The 23,277-nt window shown below is 43.6% G+C and overlaps 1 protein-coding gene across 5 annotated transcripts in view; it reads right to left on the reverse strand.

Annotated features, from left to right (window-relative positions):
* Positions 1-23,277, reverse strand: part of LOC136866508 (proline-rich protein 5) — a 290,564-nt gene that overhangs the window by 71,893 nt on the left and 195,394 nt on the right. For 4 of the 5 annotated variants that reach the window (XM_067143547.2, XM_067143545.2, XM_067143544.2 and 1 more), the window contains exon 2: positions 9,417-9,685. In XM_067143547.2, the coding sequence (XP_066999648.2) occupies positions 9,417-9,662 (246 nt within the window). In that variant the 5' untranslated portion in view covers positions 9,663-9,685. Of the gene's footprint in view, positions 1-9,416; positions 9,686-19,789; positions 20,015-23,277 lie in introns of those variants that run through there. The other variant, XM_067143546.2, reaches the window with a different exon arrangement.

Here is a 23,277-nt window from a genome sequence, read left to right on the forward strand (position 1 = left end):
GAGCAAATCGAGCTGCTTTCCTTCGGATCTTTTCAAGTTCAAACTGACCACCATCACTATCCAGACAGAGTTCATGGAATTGAATCACAAACTGTTTGAAGCAATTCATTTGCAATGTGGAGATACTGTCTTTCAATTTTTTGTTACAACGCATAGAATGTTGCTAGTTTTCTGACATAAACCTCATCTTTGACATAGGAAGTCCACGGGCGTCAAGTCGGCTGAACTCGGGGGGGGGGGGGGTATTCGACACTGTCTCTTTGTCCAATGCAGCTTTCCGGAAACGTTGCATCGACATAGGCCCATACTTCATTATGATAGTGGGTAGGTGCTCCATCTGGTTAAGTTAGCCTACTGACAGTCGAAGAGTGAGTACATTTTTGGGACACTGTGTGTTATAACATCCTCAGCTTTTTATATACATGTTCACAACTTACTCTTTTTATAAGCATCAACGGACATTGATAGATCAATGTCACGTTTTTAACAAGTGTTTTTCAAGGTAAAAATTTATTTTATATGGACCATAATGAATATTTTAATTGTGTACATATGTGTTTTTGCGACCATATTTGTGGCCATAGCATTTTAAGATTGTCTTACTTGACGTTTGCATTAAGAGATTCAATTTTAATGACAGTATGTCCTTCCTTAAAATGTCTTGCTATGAATACCTAAATATGGCCGTTTTCATCTGCCGAAACTAGTCCTAGTAAAAAAATATTGTATTTATTAGGTGGCCAATAAAACTTATATTAAGAAAATAAGTTACCCCTAATCACCCTTATAACCGTATGAAGATACCGGTAACCCTTATATACAATTCTGTTTATGTGATTGCTCCAAGGAAGAGGATTCCTTTTATTAACATCTTGGTATTCAAATTAAAATGCGCATAAAAGTTTATCAAATTGCATTTACATATCTCCAGTCGTTTCCGAGTTACGGCGGAGCAAACACAGGACAAATATCGTTCAAACTTACTTTTAATATGTGTATAGATTTATACAGTATGACGTGGCAACGTATTTACCCGAAGTGGTGCACGTACTAAAACATTGTGTAATGCAAACAGAACTCGCTATAACTCTGCGACTATGAACCACGGAGCAATTGTTCTCATGAAGTTACGTAGCTCTTGTCCTTGACTAGGTACCTCACTCGTATGAAATACGCCTATTCACTTCCTTCCCCGCAGGCACGGAGGCACTCAGAATCTTTTGACTCGCTGTTGCTAGTAGACATGTCGTTTCGTTTGATTTATTTCATGTATCATTTCAAAGCTTGATAGACCTCTAGTCCACATTACTTGTGACAATAATGCGTTACTAATTCCTCGTTCAAGTTGAATCGACCGAGCTCGTTAGCTGCAGTCGCTTAAGTGCGGCCAGTATCCAGTATTCGGGAGATAGTAGGTTCGAATCCCACTGTCGGCAGCCCTGAAGATGGGTTTCCGTGGTTTCCCATTTTCACATCACGCAAATGCTGGGGCTGTACCTTAATTAAGGCCACGGCCGCTTCCTTCCCACTCCTAGCCCTTCCCTGTCCCATCGTCGCCATAAGACCTATCTGTGTCGGTGCGACGTAAAGCAAGTAGCAGAAGTAAAGTTGAATCTTGAAGCTAAAAATGTACGTTGAGGCCTGCCTCTCGGTTCCTATTTTATAATAATATTGCTAACATTTCAAAAATCAATAGACTCCATCAAACCAAACGCGATGGTGAAAAATCGTCAAGATTTCTTCATCCGACCAAGAGATATACACTCAGAAAGATGATCATAGTACGTCCGACGCTGAAATAACGTAAAAAGTGCCGCCATCTTGTGACACGCCCCGCTTGTCCAGTGCGGCCGCGGTCCTGCGGCTCTACAGGGCCAACGTTGTGTTTTACTCAACCGATTCGGTGACTTGCCAATAAATTGTTATATTCTATTCGTACATTTCATTTCACTAGACAAGGTACTTCATGCCGAAAACTCGCGGCCGTGACGCATACAGAGCCCACACATTTCCCCCCTATGTTTTTACACCCGTTCATTCGACGCATTGGCTGATTGGTCATCTTTGAGGCCTTCGGTTCAAAGGGTCTCGGGCTCGATTCCCGGCCGGGATGGTGATTTTAATCGCGTCCCATTAATTCTTATGGCTCGGGGACTGGATGCTTGTGTTTGTTCCAACACTTTATCCTTCATATTCAGAGAACACACTACCAACCACCACAGAAACACGCAATAGTGATTACATCCCTCTATACAGCATTGCACCGAGCTCGATAGCTGCAGTCGCTTAAGTGCGGCCAGTATCCAGTATTCGGGTGGGTTTGAACCCCACTTTCGGCAGCCCACCACCACCACACCGAAACACTACAAGCCCTTGAAGTCACCGTTTCGTAGAGTGGGCACATCTGAAAAAAATTGAACGTGCGGTCCTTTGTCAGACGTAGAGTTACTACTACTACTTAATGTTTTTATTTCTCCCCTGAAGGGGGAGGCGGGCCTCCTAGACGGTGACGCCATCTCTCAGGCCAGGAGATTTGTATCGGAGAAGGAGATGTGCGGAGAAGGTGAGAGGGTTGGCGGCCGTGGCCTATACTAGGAACTGTCCCGGCATTCGCCTCAGTGCAGGGTGACTGAAAACCCCTAAAACCATCCTCAGGACAGCCAACGGTGGTGAACATCCCCTCTTCGTCTCCCGAATGCAGAGGCGTAGATCCACATTAGAGCCATGGCCATAACTCCTCTGCTCGGTTGGTCGGTCGAAATGCAGGGCTGTCGGACCAGCAGAAGCCCACTCTGCGACCGCCCGTCAATCGAAAAAAATAAATTCTCTATTTTTTAAAGTGGTGTCCGGTTATTTATGCGTCCCCCTTTGCATATCTTCCATCCTCTGTTATTTCCTGTCCTAAATAACAGTAAATAATAGCTCTACTTAGGGATGGGTTTCCCGTTGTTTCCCACTTCACACCTTAATAGAGGCCATGGTCGTATATTTTCCACTCCTAGCCCTTTCCTCTCCCATCGTCGCCAAAGACCACTCTGTATCGGTGCGACGTAAAACAAATGGTAAACAACAAACATATATAGGCCTATTTTTCAGTCTACTTTATGGTAACCATGACCATGGAAGTAGAAACGCAGCTGTTGATAACACTCGGGAGTAGTGGAGATTGGGGTGGCACACAAATTTATAAAGAACGAAAAGTACTCGGGTCTGTCGGTGTGTAGTAGACCAAGTAGTCTACGTCCTCTGAAAAGATGTATTCTGCGCTAAAAAAAAAAAAAATATGACACACAAAACCGTGTTGTACCGGGCGAGTTGGCCGTGCGCGTAGAGGCGCGCGGCTGTGAGCTTGCATCCGGGAGATAGTAGGTTCGAATCCCACTATCGGCAGCCCTGAAGATGGTTTTCCGTGGTTTCCCATTTTCACACCAGGCAAATGCTGGGGCTGTACCTTAATTAAGGCCACGGCCGCTTCCTTGCAACTCCTAGGCCATTCCTATCCCATCGTCGCCATAAGACCTATCTGCGTCGGTGCGACGTAAAGCCCCTAGCAAAAAAAAAAACAAAAACCAAAACACCGTGTTGTTTCCTCAGACAATGATCATGGTGTCCGGACATTTCGTACCACGGACATTCCGTACCACTTGATTTTTTAGGACATTTAGTACCCCCTAGGTCGTTATATAGCTGCGAACGATTTTCCCGTAATCCCCAAATATTTACGCCCGGGCAATCCGTACCACCTGATGTCAAATTGGAATTCCATTCCCACGCCAGCGGGCGTAATGAGCCTCACAGGCACATTTTAGAAATCAGAAACAAAAATAATTTACAACATTTGCTGAAGAAAACTTCTATATTACTTTAGTAACTGCCGTTTATACTATACTTATGTTTACGTAGATATCATAAGAAAGTTGATTTTTTTATGTATAAAGCCTGAAACAAAACAATACAATAGAAATATACACCGTGTTCGGGCGCAGTGTGTCTGACGAGCAAAAGGATGGATAATATTACTATTGTTGTGAATATTTATTAACTAACTACTGCATTATTTCATTATCAAGTAAGTAAAATAAAAGATTCTGATGAACTGGACGATATGGGCTTGAAGGTCACGCGGAAATAGGAAACTACTGAAAGATGAAAGTAGCTAGGTCCCCGCGAATGGCGAATACGAGGTAAAAATCAGGTCAGTTGCGCCCGACGGAAGGTTGTGGTCACACCGTGCGGAGGCTTCTGCGCCAGTACTGGACAATGGATATACAAATGAATACATTAATTAGGAAATCGTTTTTACTTCGCATTACTTCCAGTCTCTTTCAAGTGGTACGGGATGTCCTCTTCTAGATATTTAACTGACACTTCGCAGGTAACCAGCCAGTCAAGTGGTACGAAATGTCCGGTGGTACGAAATATCTGAGGTACGAAATGTCCTAGAACCAATGATCATACATGAATATAATGTATTTAAAATCGTATGTAATTTTTGGGGTATCCAGCCTCAGTTATCATCTGTTTTCATCGACTAGGCCTATCTTATTTGACTACTGACCACGTCTTCCGGCTTCAGCCCGGAAGCAGTTAGCAGATAAACGCTGGAACTCAGAGATAACACATTTTTCCGTTTCGCAAGCCTGGTTCCCTTCGAGGAAAGTTAGTTCAATTCATGTTCTGAACTAGTTCATGTACTCATGTTTCGCTACGGAATTCTATATTTTATACGTAATCCTAGGTAAGCCGGCTCCGTGGTGTAGGGGTAGCGTGCCTGCCTCTCGCCCGGAGGCCCCGGGCTCGATTCCCGGCCAGGTATTTTTCTCTCGACCTGAGAGCTGGTTCGAGGTCCACTCAGCCTACGTGATTAGAATTGAGGAGCTATCTGACGGTGAGGTGGCGGCTCCGGTCTCGAAAGCCCAGAATAACGGCCGAGAGGATGCGTCGTGCTGACCACACGGTCCCTCCTAATCTGCAGGCCTTCGGGCTGAGCAGCGGTCGCTGGGCAGGCCAAAACCCTTTCAAAGGCGTTAAATGCCGTGGGGTTAATCCTAGGTAAAATACTATACACGTTGTGAGCAAGATTTTATTAGATTAAGTTGTTCTTACCGTTACCCGAGAAACACCACGTCGTTTCTTATATAGAGTCCAGGCTTGGGAGTTTTCATTATAAGGGCAGGCCCCTTCTGATAGAACGCAGAAGAACGTTTGATCATTGCTGACAGTGAGCACCATGCATTTGCATTTCTTTCACATAAATCTTCTTTGTGCAATCCTTCTGCATGTCTTACGCAGTCTGCCTAAGCGGACGTTGTAATGATTCCGATCGGCTCGCTCGTGCGTCTCTAAACATCTGCTCTCCAGTATTTAGAGAGGGGAAAGTGTGATGCCAATATGTCAAAAACGGTTGGATTTAGGGCCTTTAAACGTGATTTTCGGTGTCGAGATTTGTTCTTCGCGTCGTAAGACCTAAAATGACCTTAGTCTCGTCCTTATACGGTAAATTCGATTTTCGCCTATAATAGCCTATTTTATTAGGCAGAAGCTGAAATTTGAAAAATCCTTTCTTAGCTCACCTCAATGGCATAAGATGAACGTATGTACATAATTTTAGCTTTCTAGGTCTTATGGATCTGGAGATAGTGATCAGTGAGTGGTATTTGGCTTGTATATATATAGATGAATATTAAAACTAATTGTTAATCGACATTTCGAAGCTGTCTAGGATTTATGAGTGGAAATACACACATCCAACAAATCCCAAGCTGCCATTCATATCGATTTATATCGATAGCACGCGATCTTGAAACCTGGTTAGGGCCTACCAGCTATATTGTTTTCATTCACCCCGTATTTGAGATGTCTCATGGAACGTATGTGGCTTGATGGAACGTGGCTTAATATGAACAATAACCTTGAGAGAGGTTGAACAGACTATTCTGTGAAATGTACAATGACAGGGTCTATTGGAAAAAGGGGGAACAGCTAATTATGGTACAAGTAAAGAGAACTACATTTTATGGTTTAAGGAGACCACTAATACCGGTGAAATGAAATGGCGTATGGCTTTTAGTGCCGGGAGTGTCCGAGGACAAGTTCGGCTCGCCAGATGCAGGTCTTTTGATTTGACACCTGTAGGCAACCTGCGCGTCGTGATGATGAAATGATGATGAAGGTGACACATACACCCAGTCGCCGTGCCAGAGAAATTAACCAATTATGGCTAAAATTCCCGACCCTGCCGGGAATCGAACCCGGAACCCCTGTGACCAAAGACCAGCACGCTAACCATGTACCTATGGAGCCGGACACAAATTCCGGTACCTTGGCGTCTTCATAAAGCGCAATTTTGTTCCATGTGAATTCTTCTACGTGCCAGTAAATCTGCTGATACGAGGCTGACGTATTTGAGCACCTTCAAATACTACCGGACTGAGCCCTATCATGGCACCCAGCTGAAAGAGCATCTAGGTGGTAAGCGATTCAAGTACGATACAGCCATCCAATATGCCATCATGACGAGGTCTCAGCGACTGGACGCAGATTTCTTCTATGGCTTACCGGGCGAGTTAGCCGTGCGCGTAGAGGCGCGTGGCTGTGAGCTTGCATTCGGGAGATCGTGGGTTCGAGACCCACTGTCGGCAGCCCTGAATATGGTTTTCCGTGGTTTCCCATTTTCACACCAGGCAAATGCTGGGGCTGTACCTTAATTAAGGCCACGGCCGCTTCCTTCCAACTCCTAGGCCTTTCCTATCCCATCGTCGCCATAAGACCTATCTGTGTCAGTGCGACGTAAAGCAACTAGAAAAAAAAAAATCTTCTATGGCTTAGTGTACCGTTGGAACAAGTGCTTGGACAAGAATGGTGACCATGTTGAACAGTATTGCATATCAATATTCTACGACTGTGTATCCGTATATCTACCTGTAAAATAAATCCGTATGAGCACCTGCCTTTTTTTTTGAAGCGCCTTTGTATTTTACTATCTTTTTAGACCAGGACCTCTCAAACGCCCAAAATATCACGCGTGCAGACAGCGGCGCAGAGTTCATGTGCACAGTGCATCGGTCCCGCTCGGCTCGGCTCGGACCAACGCTTCGTCTCTGGGCTACTCGACTAAGCTCGGCTCAACTCGGCCCAGATTTGGAGCGCTACGGAGCAAGTGAGGAAGAGGGAGACAGGGGGAGCGAGCGAGACAGGCGTGGGGAAAGAGAGAGACAGCGCTATTGCTCCAAATCGAGGAGTGGGGGTGTGCACTCTGGTAACGAAGCGAAGTCGTCTTTTGCATCGAGCGCATGCACCCTGAGAGGCCCTGTTTTAGACTATAAGCTCAAAGTCAACTCTAGATATAAAAGGAGCATTGGACTTCGCGTCAACGTATTAGAGTCACCATCAGTAAATCCTCTATGAGTGGGGGTAATAGTATATATCCACGGTATCCCCTGCCTGTATTAGAGACAATTAAATGGGGGCCACAGTCCTCCAACTCAGAAGCGTGCATTACAATCATGGTTCCCCTCTCTGATTCTAGCACTGAGTTCACCTATTTCCGCCATTATCCTCAATATCATATTTCCTGTTCGACCTCTCTTGGTCAATTCTTGTTCTTTTCCGACCCCTATGTTATTCAGCTTGCGAAGCGTAGACCTAAGGTGTCTTTCATATTCATGCCCTTCGTGGCCCTTGCTTCTTTTTTTTTTTCTTTTGCTGCTGGTTTAACGTTGCACTAATACATCGTAGGTTTTCGGCGATGGAGGGAGTGGAAAGGTAGCGGCCACGGCCTTAATTAAGGTACAGCCCCTGCAATTGCCTGATGTAAAATGGGAAACCACGAATAACCACCTTCAGGACTGCTTACAGTGGGATTCAAACTCACGATCTCCCGAATGCAAACTCACAGCTACACGGCCAACTCGCTCCATCTTTCCTTTTCTTTTGCCGATGCCTTCATTGTTCGAAGTGTCAGACCTCTTCCATTTTTCCTCTTGATTAGCGTTAAAAAAGGATGGTTGTACAGTTGTAATTCCTCTTAACACAGCAGCCGGGGCGGGGTGAGTAGCTCAGACGGTTTAGGCGCCAGCCTTCTGACACAATTTGGTAGGTTCGATCCTGGCTCAGTGCGATGGTAGCTGAAGGTGCTCAAATACATCAGCCTCGTGTTGGTAGATGTACTGGCATGTAGAAGAACTCCTGCGGGACAAAATTCTGGCATCTCAGCGGCTCCAAAAGCCATCTTTAAGTAGGCCTAGTTAGTGGCACGTAAATTATTATTATTAGCTCACAACTGCGACCAACAGTATTCTGTTAGAAGGAAATCAGCACTCGGACGAAACTGTCGTTACACCGGTCAGTTTTCAAATCAACTTTGCTTTACGGGAGTGAAAGCTGGGTGGACTCAGGATATCTTATTCATAAGTTAGAAGTATAACAGACATGAAAGTAGCGAGAATGATTGCTGGTACAAACGGGTGGGAACAACGGCCGGAGGGTAATCGGAATGAGGAGATAAAAGATAAGTTAGGAATGAACTAGATAGATGAAGCTGTACGCATATACCGGCTTCGGAGGCGGGGTCATGCGAGGGGAATGGAGGAGGATAGGTTGTGTATGTATGTTGGGTTTTCAGCCCGAAGGATGATTTGACCCTCCGCAGCTCCTCCAACAGCTGTCTTAGATAGCCTAGGCGTCATTGAAGAGGCATACTAGGGAAATGAGGAGTGAGGTAGTTTCCCGTTGCTTTCCTCACCGAGACAGAAGTTGCTATTACATTTCAGTCTACCAAGTCCACTGATATGCATGCACAAACAGATCCTATGAGCGATATTTTCGCACCATTCATAACATGGACTCTGTTATGAAGGGTAAGAGAAGTAGAGGGAGACCAAGTCGGCGCTGGTTAGACTCAGTTTCTAACGATTTAAGAGGTATAGAACTCTACGAGGCCACAGAACTAGTTATAAATAGAGGATTGTGGCGGCGGCTAGTAAATTCACAGAGGCTTGCAGAAGGCGTAAAAGTCTATATATAATTTCGTGTGGCTATTTCTAGCCGAGTGCAGCCCTTGTAAGGCAGACCCTCCGATGAGGGTGGGCGGCATCTGCCATGTGTAGGTAACTGCGTGTTATTGTGGTGGAGGATAGTGTTATGTGTGGTGTGTGAGTTGCAGGGATGTTGGGGACAGCACAAACACCCAGCCCCCGAGCCACTGGAATTAACCAATGAAGGTTAAAATCCCCGACCCGGCCGGGAATCGAACCCGGGACCCTCTGAACCGAAGGCCAGTACGCTGACCATTCAGCCAACGAGTCGGACGTAAAAGTCTATAATGGAGATGTATTTATGTTATTATTAAAATAGCAATTACCACCACCATATCAAACCGAGAAGAAGAAGAAGAAGAAGAAGATGGTGTAACTCACCTTGCAGGAGAAGAGTTCGTGCACGGCTGTTCTGAGTCGTCCCCACTCCTCGCGAAACTGCTGGTCCCACCCTGCAGCGAATCGTGCCTCCGTACCAGGGGAAGCTTGTTGCTCTGAAGTAGAGGCGGCCTCCACGAGCCGAGTGAGGGAGAAGCGGAAAAGAGGATCCACGAACTTGAGCCCGTTCTCACGTCGAGATATGTTGAAGGACGGAATACGCCTCAGTTTCTCCAGTCGAATAGACATCCTTCATGCAACACTGCACTACTCTGAAACAACACACCAATAATGAGAGGTTTACCGAGCTCGATAGCTGCAGTCGCTTAAGTGCGGCCAGTATCCAGTATTCGGGAGATAGTAGGTTCGAACCCCACTGTCGGCAGCCCTGAGAATGGTTTTCCGTGGTTTCCCATTTTCACACCAGACAAATGCTGGAGCTGTACCTTAATTAAGGCCACGGCCGCTTCCTTCCCACTCCTAGCCCTTCCCTGTCCCATCGTCGCCATAAGACCTGTCTGTGTCGGTGCGACGTAAAGCAACTAGCAAATAATAATAATAATAATAATAATAATAATAATAATAATAATAATAATAATAATAATAATGAGAGGTTTACCAACAATAGAACTGACATAAAAATGCAATCCGCTCAAAAGTTTAGGACCACATAAAGAAATCATGAAATGTTATCTAGAACCTAAAATTATGCTGCTAGACCTATGTATTTTTCTTTCTTAACTCTTACATCTAATCTTCAATGTAGCTCAATTTGTTTTGGCTGATTTCGTACGAAAGAGTGGCGTTACGAAAATGTTAAGTTTAGGCTGGGAAGGGTTGGGAGAAACGAGACGAGCTGCTCGATTAAGTGGTATGTGCAGTTGGCCGTGAGGTTAGAGGCGCGCGGCTGTGAGCTTGCATCCGGGAGATGGTGGGTTCGAATTCCACTATCGACTGCCCTGAAGATGGTTTTCCATGATTTCCCATTTTCACACCAGGAAAATGCTGGGGCTGTACCTTAATTAAGGCCACGACCGCTTCCTTCTAACTCCTAGGCTTTTCCTATCCCATCATCGCCATAAGTGATAAGTTCCGAGCTGTCAGTGGAGAGATGGCGTGGAATGACATTACTTTTTTTTTTTTTTTTTTTTTGTTAGGGGCTTTACGTCGCACCGACACAGATAGGTCTTATGGCGAGAATGACATTACTAGACGAATAACTTTGAGTGGTGATTTTAAAAGTAGGAAAGATCACAATATGAATATAACGTTGGAATTCAAAAAGACAAATTGGGGCAAATATTCATTGATAGGTAGAAGAGTTAGGGATTGGAATAAAGTACCAAGAGTGATGTTCAATAAATTTACAAATTATTTTCAATTATTTAATAAAAGACTAGGTTAACAACAGATAGAGAATCTACCACCTGGGCGACTGCTCTAAATGCAGATCAGTGGTGATTGATTGATACCACCCCGTCACACTTTACATTATGAACAAGAGAAAAAGTCGTTTGAGAAATAATGCGTCCAACTCCTTCATAACTGCGAAAATATGTTTTGTGTTTATCTGAATACAATCCGGCCACTTCACGCCCGGTCCTCACCGTGGTTCAGCTTCCATCTTAAGAAATTATTATCTTAACAAAATAATGCCGAGCTGAGTAGCTTGGACGGACGACCGCTGGCCTTCTGAGCCCAACTTGCAGGTTCGACCCTGGCTCAGCCCGGTGGTGTTTGAAGGTGCTTAAATACATCAGCCTCGTGTCGGTAGACTTACTGGCATGTAAAAGAACTCCCGCAGGACTAAATTCCGGCACCCCGGTGTTTTCCAAAACCGTAAAGTAGTTAGTGGAATGTAAAAAACCAATAACATTAATTAGTTAACAAAATAACTACACTTGCGGTATTTGTCCAGAGGATGATTTCATCGTACGTGGGCCGTCATAGTGATACAATATTTCTTAAAGCACCTGTCCGGTGATAGAAATCGATCTCTTCATCATCATCGTCATCATCATCATCTGAAAGTTTTCACTCCTCTCCCTTATGGGGAGGGGCGGGCCACCTAGACGACAACGCCTTCTCTCTGGTCAAGAGATTCAGGCGGGTTGGGGTGATGTTGGGGGATTATGGAGGTGGGACATATGAAGCGTAATGTAAAGGAGGTGCTGGGAAGGGGTTGTCGACCTCTTGGCTAAGTGAATTTTTCTTTGTTCTTTTTACTTTTTTATGTCATATTTATTCATTTTAATATTAAGGTTTACATGAATTACGTGATACATTATACATAATAATATACATCTACAAAGATTACACATTATAATTTTGTTATTTGGTGTTACCTTCTTTTCGTTTTAAGAGAAGCTGTCTTCTAAGTTATTTCTGAGAAATACTCTGTCTGCAGCCTAACGAAAAGTGAGCTTTTACAGTTTATCTGCTCGACTTCCCAGAGTTAACAAGCTAGGTTGCTTTTCCGCTGTGAGAGCTCACGAAATAATACTGTTTTCTCGTCTCCTTTGCACATCTGTTTATCCTAACAGTCTCTACAGCAGAACAGACAGGCATATTACGTTCCCAACCCTATGGTCTCGTTTTGTTCCCAGTTCTGACATTGACTATATAATAAGCTTACCAGAAGTTTTTCACAATTTGCTGGAACAGCTATAAACACAAGAAAAAACTAATGTTGTATTCTGGTGTATGATTGTTTCCCATTCTGTTACATTGTTTTATTCACATTTAATAGGGAGCAAATACTCCTTCTATTAACATACTGGAAATATTCATTCTACTTAAATACCACTCACTTCCGTACTTCACGTTACCACTTTCACGGCTAAAATATTTTCATACCGATCGAATTGGCCATGCGATTAGAGACGCGCAGGTGTGAGCTTGCATTCAGGAGATAGTGGGTTCGAACCCCGCTGTTGGCAGCCCTGAAGATGGTTTTCCGAGGTTTCCTATTTTCACACCAGGCAAATGCTGGGGCTGTACCTTAATTAAGGCCAATTCTTTCTTCCCATCCCTAACCCTTTCCTGTCCCATCGTCGTCATTAGATCTATGGGTGTCGGTGCAACATAAAGCAAACTGAAAGAAAAATACTTTTCTTAAGACATTCATCTCCTTGTAGATTTACGCTGTGCTTACTGACACTATAAACTAAGTGGAAGTTACATACTGGGGGACCGAGCTCGATAGCTGCAGTCGCTTAAGTGCGGACAGTATCCAGTATTCGGGAGATAGTAGGTTCGAACCCCACTGTCGGCAGCCCTGAAAATGGTTTTCCGTGGTTTCCCATTTTCACACCAGGCAAATGCTTCCTTCCCACTCCTAGCCCTTCCCTGTCCCATCGTCGCCATAAGACCTATCTGCGTCGGTGCGACGTAAAGCAACTAGCAAAAAAAAAAAAAAAAAAAACATACTGTGGAATTGACATTCGCTTCTATCCAAAAAGGATAGCACATCAGTGGAAGGAGCAGGCCAAAGAGACTGCAGCCAGAGAGTTCACTGAAGGGAAACCATAAATACAGCTCATGTATTTTATATGAGAATAACGAGTTAGAAAGTCATAGAAATGATGGTGGTTGTGATGATGCTGGTTATTGTTTTAAGAGGAAATACGACTGGGCAACCATCCTCAATTAACACTAATCAGAAGAAAAATGGAAGGTGCCCGACACTTAGAAAAAAAAGGAGGTATCGGCCAAAAAAGACAACGGCCACGAAGGCCGTGAAAATGAAAGACTCTCTAGGATTCGCAAACCTAATTTCGTCCGGGTAGGAAAAGAACAACAGTTGGCTAATAGAGGTCGGATAGGATAGGTGAAAGTGAGGAGCCTGGCACAAGCAAGTGGAAGAAATGATAAGAGACCCGCGATCGCCAACCCACGCTCCCTAGTCAAGAGCCTCTAAGGCCCCTTTCAGTCATTACTTACGACAGGAAGGGGGAACCGTGGGTGTTATTCTACCGTTCCCAGCCACAGGAAGTTTTCCGTGGTTCCCTATTTTCACACCAGGCAAATACTGGGTTGTACCTTAATTAAGGCCACGGCCTCTTCCTTCCCATTCGTATCCCTTTCCTCTCCCATCGTCGCCATAAAAATGAAAGATAAAAAGGAAGAGAATGGAGAACAGAGAAAATAAAGAAGGGATGAGAAGAGCTCGATAGCTTAATTGCGGCCAGTATCCAGTATTCGGGAGATAGTGGATTCGAACCCCACTGTCGGCAGCCCTGAAGATGGTTTTCCGTGGTTTCCCATTTTCACACCAGGCAAATGCTGTGGCTGTACCTAAATTAAGGCCACGACCGATTCCTTCCCCCTCCTAGCTCCTTCCTGTCCAGTCGTCTTCATAAGACTTGTCTGTGTCGGTTCGACGTAAAGCAACTTGCAGAGAGAGAAGAGAAAGGAGGAAAGCGAAGGGAAGGGATTTGAAGAAGAAGAGAGAGAGAGAAATATGATAGAAGGGACTGACGAAGAATAGAGAAGAAAAGAGAAGAGGAGGCAATAACGGAAAGAACAGGAGAGAAGTTCGGAAATAGGGGAGGAAGAGAATAGAAGTACACATAAATCCGTAATCTCGGTCGTTTTCGACATTCTTTCTGACACTATCTCGATCCCAATTCCGACTGGGGACGAACGTTGACTTAAACGGCATTCAGAATATCACAGTTCACCTCAGCGACCCCGAAAACTATGAATTCGACACTAATATCGGTCGTTTTTGTTTATTGTTACATGTCCCTTCCTACCCCCAGGGGAGTTCATTTCGACAACGTTTTACAGGCTTCGTACACCTCTCAGTATTTTTAAATATTAACCCGACATGCGGCTTTCTTTTATACCGGGAGAAAGAAATCTAATCAAGATCAGGGCCAAAAAGCGAGTACATCGCGTCAAGCTGCTGACAGGGAAAGGCATGTGCCTCAGAATCTGGGGAACAACATGAGAGGTGGACAAAAATGTCAACATCACATACTAAATGAATGTCCCGTTAACGACGAGTAATGCAGCTAGTGTTTATCCATCTATACAGTATAGGCCTATAGCAAAGCAAAGTCGTCCCATCACAGGCCTTGAAGGCCCTTGCAGGCTTCCACTATCCGTAACCTCGACACTTGATGGGATAGAGTGTTTAGCTCTACGCCCGGCCACCTTTCTCCCACCAGAATTAACTTGGGTAAAGGTACCTAAGTTGGTGATAGTTTCAGTTGGTGCTTGTTTTAAAGCACATACATATGCTTGAAAGCCTTGCAATTGAGATAAATACTTGATAAAAGATTTCCCCTACATGATCTAATCAATGAAAATAATTAAAGTATACTCTAACATAGATTTATTAAAATTTAATTTGCTAACAACTAAGCACTTTAAAAAGGTGAAAAATGAGAGTGTCCTCCTAATTCAATACAATAAATATTCCGTCATTAGACGGAGTAAACGAATTCAAACATGTTTCGGCTCGTTTGAGCCATCTTCAGTGAAAAATGAGGGGAGTTTGAAATAATTTACATAATATAAGTTGTAAAAATGCTAAAAAACATAATGAAGGAGCAAATGAAAAAACAAACAAAAGAGAGCCTAGACGGAAACAAAATTAGCATAAATATACAATATTTACATCAATATGCGGAGCAAAAAACAACTTACTGCGACAAAATTCAGTGAAAAGGTGTAAATTTAAAGTAATAATTGAAACCAAAAACTGTGTTAACCTAAGAAAACAAACAAAGGAATGAAAAACAACCTCACCATGTGCTACTATTGTTCATTTCCATCTGCATCATTTGTAGAGAATACAATTTCCCAATCATTTATGTCTCATATAGTTTTGCCGTACTGATTGTGATAACGGAGATATTCATAATTTAGACCAGATATCATCAATCGAGAGCGAAATGCAGCTGTTTGCTCCCCGCTCTTGAGGAACAAGAGCTATTTAGCGAGCAAGAAGGGGAAGTGCATGAAGGTCAGTGGCGCAAAGGTATAGCACATCATTCTGGATAGGTTAGATTGCGAACCGATACTCGTGATCTCATGTGAGGTAACAGTAGTGTGTTCCCGCCTTTATCCTCACACCACACGACATTCAAGGCTACTCGGTAAATGTCGCATTTATTATAAAAGGGATTCAGCACAGCGTAGGGCGTCAACGTGAACAAGTTTCAAACCTTCTTGGGAAGAAGAGTATTTGATCAAGAAAATAACACACAAAATGTTTATGTGCAATAAAATATTGAATCACATTAAAATATTTAATCTGCAGTGCCGTTGTTCCTTATGTCATGCCAACAAGTATGATAAATATGAAGGCCGAGAAAGGATAACGTTACTAGAAAAACTTAAAAATACCACATTTGAGGATGTACGTACATTTAATATTACCCTACTCAACTCTGTATTTATATTATGTTCCTCATAATTCCTCAGAGATCATTTATTTATGTACCCGTATATACAGTATTCCGTTGCTGCTGTTCAGATGGTAACATTTCCGAGTGGCAAGTACAGTAGCGCCACGGTATGCAACTCACCTGTCCGCTGCTATCTTGTCACGTGACTGCCAGCCGTCCCGAGCAGAGCAAGTAACAGCAGCTCCCTAGAGCAACCACGTGATGACGTCTGATTTAGACTTTTGTTGCATATTGCATGTCAACGCCAGCATTGCTAGCAAGGGAATATTGTTCAGTTGAAGGTGGTTCTTCTGTCATGATTGCCTTACGGTGAAAAAGCAAGTGCTCATCAGCGGATATCAGCAAGGAAAATTGTAAAGATGACTATCGAAATGAGGGAAATTCGTGAAAGAACGTAATGAAAGGAGGAAGAAAGTCTCCCTTTACATTGAATGCCCTAATATCACAGTCAAAAGAAAACTAGATGTGATGGCCTACAATATCGGAACATGATACTTGGCTTTCTTTTCAACTGAAAGGAAAAGATGAAATCAAGATCAGCAATAGTAGGGGAAGTCCGTGTAATTTGGACCGATAATATTTTTGGTTTTTGCAAGTTTGGTCACCCGCTGTCTGAGGCAAAGTCAGTAAGACAGTCGAGGGTAGCTTTCTTCCTGGAAGTTGTTTTGCTAATAGCCTTAAGGTTGAAAGGGGAAAGTATCATACAAAGGGGGTAATATTTTCTTTCCTTGTAAACTTATACGGTGACACGTAAGTACTGATGAAATATCTGGGTAAGATTTAACGTAGTTTCATTCATAAATTTTAAGTACCTTGCTTATTATTTAGTTTTTGATTAGATCTTTGCATGCCGTGTAACTTGGACTGCCCGGAAGTGTGTAACTTGGACCGTTGAAACAATTGCAATCATCACGATTCTTCGTAGTTTTATTACTGATTCTAAAAGAACTTGTTTTATAATATGATGCCGGCCCGCAGCGTAGGGTAATGTGCCTGGCTCTTACCCGGAGGCCCCGGGTTCTATTCTCGTCCAGGTTAGGGATTCTTACCTGGATCTGAGGGCTGGTTCGAGGTCCACTCTCCTTACGTGATTAGAATCGAGAAGCTATCTGGTGGTGAAATGGAGGCCCAGTCTAAAAAACCAAGAATAACGGCAGAGAGGATTTGTTGTGCTGACCACACAACACCTCGTTATCTGCAGGCCTTCGAAATGAGCAGCGATAGAGAAACTGTTCCCTACTGACGCAAGAAAAAATAAAAAAACGGTGTGCACTGGTGAAAGTATTATGATGATCGGATTCAGTGCTATAGTGACAAAAAGTGGGCTCACGAAAACCGCGCCAAAATTCAGGATGAATTGTTTCATCATTGTCCCATATGACAAATGTGACGACCACACTTCATAGTGGCGTATTTTATTGCTTAGGATTTCATAATTAAATAACTTATAACTGTTTATATTCTTTCTTTTTTTTGTTATTTACTTTACGTCGCACCGACACAGATAGGTTTTATGGCGACGATGGGAAAGGAAGGGGCTAGGAGTGGGAAGGAAGCGGCCGTGGCCTTAATTAAGGTACAGCCGCAGCATTTGCCTGGTGTGAAAGTGGGAAACTACGGAAAACCATCTTCAGGGCTGCCGACAGTGGGGTTCGAACCCACGATCTCCCGAATACTGGATACTGGCCGCACTTATATATTCTTTCTTTCTTAATCTGTTTACCCTCCAGGGTTGGTTTTCCCCTCGGACTCAGCGAGGGACCCCACCTCTACCGCCACAAGGGCAGTGTCCTGGAGCGTGAGGCATTGGATCGAGGGATAACACTGTGGAGGAGGACTAGTACCTCTTCCAGGCGGCCTCACCTGCTGTGCTGACCAGGGGCCTTGGTGGGGGATGGGAAGATTGGAAGGGTAGACAAGAAAGAGAGAAGGAAGCGTCCGCGGCCTAAAGTTAGGCACCATCCCGGCATTTACCTGGAGGATAAGTGGGAAACCACGGAAAACCACTTCCAGGAAGGCTGTGGTGGAAATCGAACGCCCCCTCTCTACTCAGTTGACCTTCCGAGGCTGAGTGGACCTTGTTCCAGCCATCGTACCACTTTTCAAATTTCATGGCAGAGCCGGGAATCGAACCCGGGCCTCCGGGGTTGGCAGCTAATCACTCTACCCACTACACCACAGAGGCGGACGACACTGTTTATATTAACCAGTCCAAAATACACGATTTATAATCATTATAAAATATCAAAGCCATCTTCAGTGCTGATGGTGGTACTTATTATTACAATTAATCATATTCAGTCGTATCAGCACACTAAATTGCATTTCAAAGCCGGTTTTCGGACTCTAAGGTCCATCGTCAGTGTTGAAATTATTTTTAAAACATTCGTACATGAGTGTGTTGTCACACTGAGTTTTAAACAGTTAAAATGGAGCCTTAGACTAATACTAGTCTAATACTGGATCGACAGCCTGAACACGAAGATAATCCAGCCCTGCCTAAGGTATGTCATATGTTTTTTTTTACAACGTCATTATTCAGTTTCATGCTGTAGGTACTGCATTGTGTTCATAATTTTACACTTGTTTTTTTTATTTTTTTTATTTTACAGTTGATTTCAACAGGGCTCCATTTTAACATGATGCAACAAGGACAAATTCGGCTCGCCAGGTGCAGGTTTTCCAATTTGACTCCCGTAGGCGACCTGCGCGTCGTGATGAGGATGAAATGATGATGAAGACGACACATACACCCAGCCACCGTGTCAGCGAAATTAACCAATTATGGTTAAAATTCCCGACCCTGCCGGGAATCGAACCCGGGACCCCTGTGACCAACGGCCAGCACGCTAACCATTTAGCCATGGAGCCGGACATGGCAATAATTAAGACACATGTATGTTTATAAAACGAGTGAAGCGATTTTTATAATTTCCATACGAGTTTCTTAATTACCATTATAGGCGAGTTACATACTGTTTATGCTGGACGATAATTATAACTTTATTTTTTAAATACTCATAAATTTATGTCGAAATGTCGCTTGAAGTTGAGTTTACTGAACAGAGCGCATGCGCTGGGTTATTAATTTTCCAGAGACCTTGACAATGTCATGCGCTTTGAAAGCTTTGATAGAAAGTTATCATAACCCAGTTTTATTTCAATTACAAATTGTTTATTGCACAGTTGGTGAAGTGAATTTGTGGTAATGTGCCGTGTGGTTGTGGAATATATATATATTTTTGCTAGTTGCTTTACGTCGCACCGATACAGATAGGTCTTATGGCGACGATCGGACAGGGAAGGGCTAGGAGTGGGAAGGAAGTGACCGTGGCCTTAATTAAGGTACAGCCCCAGCATTTGCCTGGTGTGAAAATGGGAAACCACAGAAAACCATTTTCAGGGCTGCCGACAGTAGGGTTCGAACCTACTGTCTCCCGAATACTGGATACTGGCCGCACTTAAGCGACTGCACCTATCGAGCTCGGTAAAATAAAAATTAGTGTGCTGATACGACTGTATAGGATTAATCATAATAATCAATTACACGATCACCCGGTCCAAGTTACACCCTATCGGTTCAAATTATACCATAACAAATTTTACAATACTGTAATTATCGCTTTTAAAGAATACAATTACTTTCTCCAAAGCATTTAAAACATTGTAGTTATTATCGTGTATAAGATTTTAGAAATTTTCATTACGGTCAATTGAGTTATGGATGTTTTAAGTTAAGTGGTCCAAATTATACGGACTTCCCCTATAAACAATTTTAAACTGCCAAGTGCCACTGAAAGAAAGCGAGTACGTCACGGTAAGCCGCTGACATGGAGAGACATGCCCCAGAATCTGAGAAACAACATGAGGGGTGGACAAAAATATAGTCATGCACATGATAAGTAATTGTTCTGTCGGCTACAGCTAGTTTTTATATGGACAGACAGATTTACTTACGTAAGTTGTTATTACCAGTGAACGTCCAGACACGGAAGCTGGGCGCCAACGTTGGCTCTTGCAGACTTAGTTAGCACTGACCTTCATCCAGTGTCACTAGCTACAATAGACTACAGTGAAGAGCACTATTATCTATGAGTGTGCATGTTACTCTGTTGATCTTTGTACCGTGTCTCATCTGCGTGGTTGAAGCCCGTCGCATCAGATATACCTACCATACGGAAGGAGATTAGTTCGAACGTGTTCTTACGCAATGAACTCTTTTGACAAACAACGGGAATTTATTTGACTTTCAGAGTATTTCCGAAACTAATTTGTATAAATAAGATTACATTAGGAGGTAAATTATTCAGAATGACATTATAATGCATGGCGGCAAGCTCAGACTATATCGTAGAGTTCCCTGGAGTCTGCAACAGGTAGATCGTGATTCGTACGAGGGTCGAACAGTAAGTCTGGTTTTAGAAGCAGTATTTCACAGGAGATCATGAAGACTGAATATAAATGTAACATATGTTGTCCTTTTAATACGGATATGTTTTTGGACTTGGGGTCTGTATACAGTAGAATCAACGTCATCAATTTCCTGACATCATTGTAACCATAGCAACCAGTGTTCGTCTATGTAGTGTATACTAAATCAGTAGCGTCATCTTCTCACTGTGCGCTTTCTTCCTGTAACTAAGAGCTTGAGAAGATCTCGTATCAAGTGAACGCCGTTCTGTTCCTCACTCCAGAATTAAAATCCTTGAACTGGCCGGAAAACGAACCTAGGGCCTTGGGATAAGGGATAGGCAACGCCACCCTGTTAACCACAGGGCTGAATAATAATAATAATAATAATAATAATAATAATAATAATAATAATAATAATAATAATAATAATAATAATAATAATAATAATAATAATAATAATAATCTTTCTTTCTTTCTTTCTTTCTTTCTTTCTTTCTTTCTTTCTTTCTTTTTTTTTCTTAATCCATTTACTCTCCAAGGTTGGTTTCTTCCTCCGGACCCAGCGAGGGATCCCACTTCAACCGCCTCAAGGGCAGTGTCCTGGAGCGTGACACTTTGCGTCGGGGATACAACTGGAGAGGAGGACCAATACCTCACCCAGGTGGCCTCACCTGCTATGCTGAACAGGGGCCTTGTTGGGGGATGGGAAGATTGGAAAGGATAGTCAAGGAAGAGGGAAGGAAGCGGCCGTGGCCTTAAGTTAGGTAACATCCCGGCATTTGCATGGAGGAGAAGTAGGAAACTACGGAAAACCATTTCGAGGATGACTGAGGTGTGAATCGAAAACTCCTCTACTCAGTTGACCTCCCGAGTCTGAGAGGACCCCGTTCCAGCCCTCATACAACTTTTCAAATTTTGTGGCAGAGCCGGGAATCAAACCCGAGCTTCCGGAGGTGGCAACTAATCACCCTAACCACTATACCACAGAGGCGGACAATAATAATAATAATAATAATAATAATAATAATAATAATAATAATAATAATAATAATAATAATAATAATGCATTGAACAGGAAGGGTCTAATTGAAAAGTCAGGAGCCAGAAAATGACAAATTCTGAGAAAGATCCTAGGACCAGTCAAAGAAGATGGTGAGTATAGGAGGTGGCATATCAACGTACTGTACGATGCTTGGGGCCGATGACCTTCGATGTTAGGCCCCTTAAAACAACAAGCATCATCAACGAACTGTACGTGCACGTTGAAAGGATAACGGACACCATTCGGAAACGGAGGAATAATTTTTATGCCTACATAACACGCATGAGCTCGCAAAGATTGACCAAACGGATCTGTTCCTACTTTGTAAACAAGAAAATCAAAGGACCCTGGTTCACCGAAGTTGAAAAAGATCTTCAAGAAATAGGGATCACACACGAAGTCCTCCTCTTCAGGAGAAAGTTCGAGCATACTAGCGATTCCAAGAAAGGCTGACGTTGAAAACAGGCTAGAAGTGGACTGATTAAAGAAAGGAGGCTCGTAGAAAGCGAATGTGAGAGTACCGGGAAAGAATGGAAGGTCAAACATGCAAACGATTGAAATAACGTAGTCCTCAGTCGGCCGAAACGAAGCAGAATAATAATATAGGAGGTCTTGAATGACTTTCATTTCCTCATAATTTATGAGCCTTACCACTATTTAGTGCTTACACTAATTCTTTTTTCGATTTATCGGAACACATCTCCCCTGTGTGTGGAGTCAAGTGATGCCCTGTAAGTCAGGGCCTCTCAGAGTGCATGTACCGGTGCATTGCACGGCGCAAGGTGCAAAAAACGACTTGGCTAGGTCGACCAGAGTGCAGACCTCATATTCCTGGATTTTCAGCAATAGCGCTCTCTCTCTCTCTTTCCCTACGCCTGTCCCGCTCGCTCCACCTGCCTTCTCCTTCCTCCCTCGCTCTGCAGCGTCTCGCCACCCCAGCAGAGTTGAGCCGAGCTTAACCGAGTAGCCCTGAGACAAAATGCTGGTCCGAACTGAGCCGAGTCGGACCGAGGCACGGTGCACATAACATATGCGCCTCGGTTTGCACGCGTGAGATTTTGGGCATTTGAAAGGCCCTCTGTCCTACTAAGAGGAGAACAACCAAAGAATCTGTCCTCGCTCTCTCCTTCTAAGTCCAAAAACATATCCATGACTCTATACTTTACCTTTTAGTGGAGAAAATAAGAGTGTGAAGTTCCTTTTAGCGTATGTTAAGATCTAAAGACCATTATATCAACCTGTGACAATAAAGTTCGGTGAATGAAGTCAGAACGGTCGATCCGGTAACACTGGCGACACGCAACGCTGCACCTGCGCAGCAGCAGGTTTTGACCATCTGCTCCCAACGTTGTTCAGTTGAGCATCGTGTGTGTGTGCCGTGTAAAACCTGTTTGACACAGTGCGTGTTCAGTGCGTTGGTTCTGAACTGCGAACAGGTAAATGAACGACCAAAAGATCAATGTACAGTTTGTTTTAAGCTTGGCAAGACACCGAAAGAAACGCATGCGATGCTGGTACATGTTTATGAAGATCAAGCACTGTCCTTGAAGTGTGTGTACGAGTGGTTCGCCCGTTTTCGAGGAGGCCTGGAAAGTGTTTCTGACGACCCCCGTTGCGGAAGACCGGCGACCGCCGTCAGTGACGAAAACATTGAGAAGGTGAGGACATTAATCACGAACGATCGGCGTTTAACTGTGCGCATGATAGCGGATGAACTGCAGATTAACCGTGAATCCGTGCGACAAATCGTTACCCAGAAGTTAGGGAAGAGAAAAACGTGTTCTCGTCTTGTGCCACATCACTTGACTGGCGATCAGAAGCAGGCACATTTAGAGGCTACACAGGATTTTGTTGAAATGGCGGATGCGACAACAATTTTCTTGAACTGTATCATCAGTGAGGATGAAACCTGGTGTCTCAGGTACGACCCTGAAACGAAACGGCAAAGCATGGAATAGCATTCTCCGGGTTCCCCTCGTCAGAAAAAGGT

Source organism: Anabrus simplex, chromosome 3, assembly GCF_040414725.1.
Source record: "Anabrus simplex isolate iqAnaSimp1 chromosome 3, ASM4041472v1, whole genome shotgun sequence".
Lineage (NCBI taxonomy): Eukaryota > Metazoa > Arthropoda > Insecta > Orthoptera > Tettigoniidae > Anabrus > Anabrus simplex.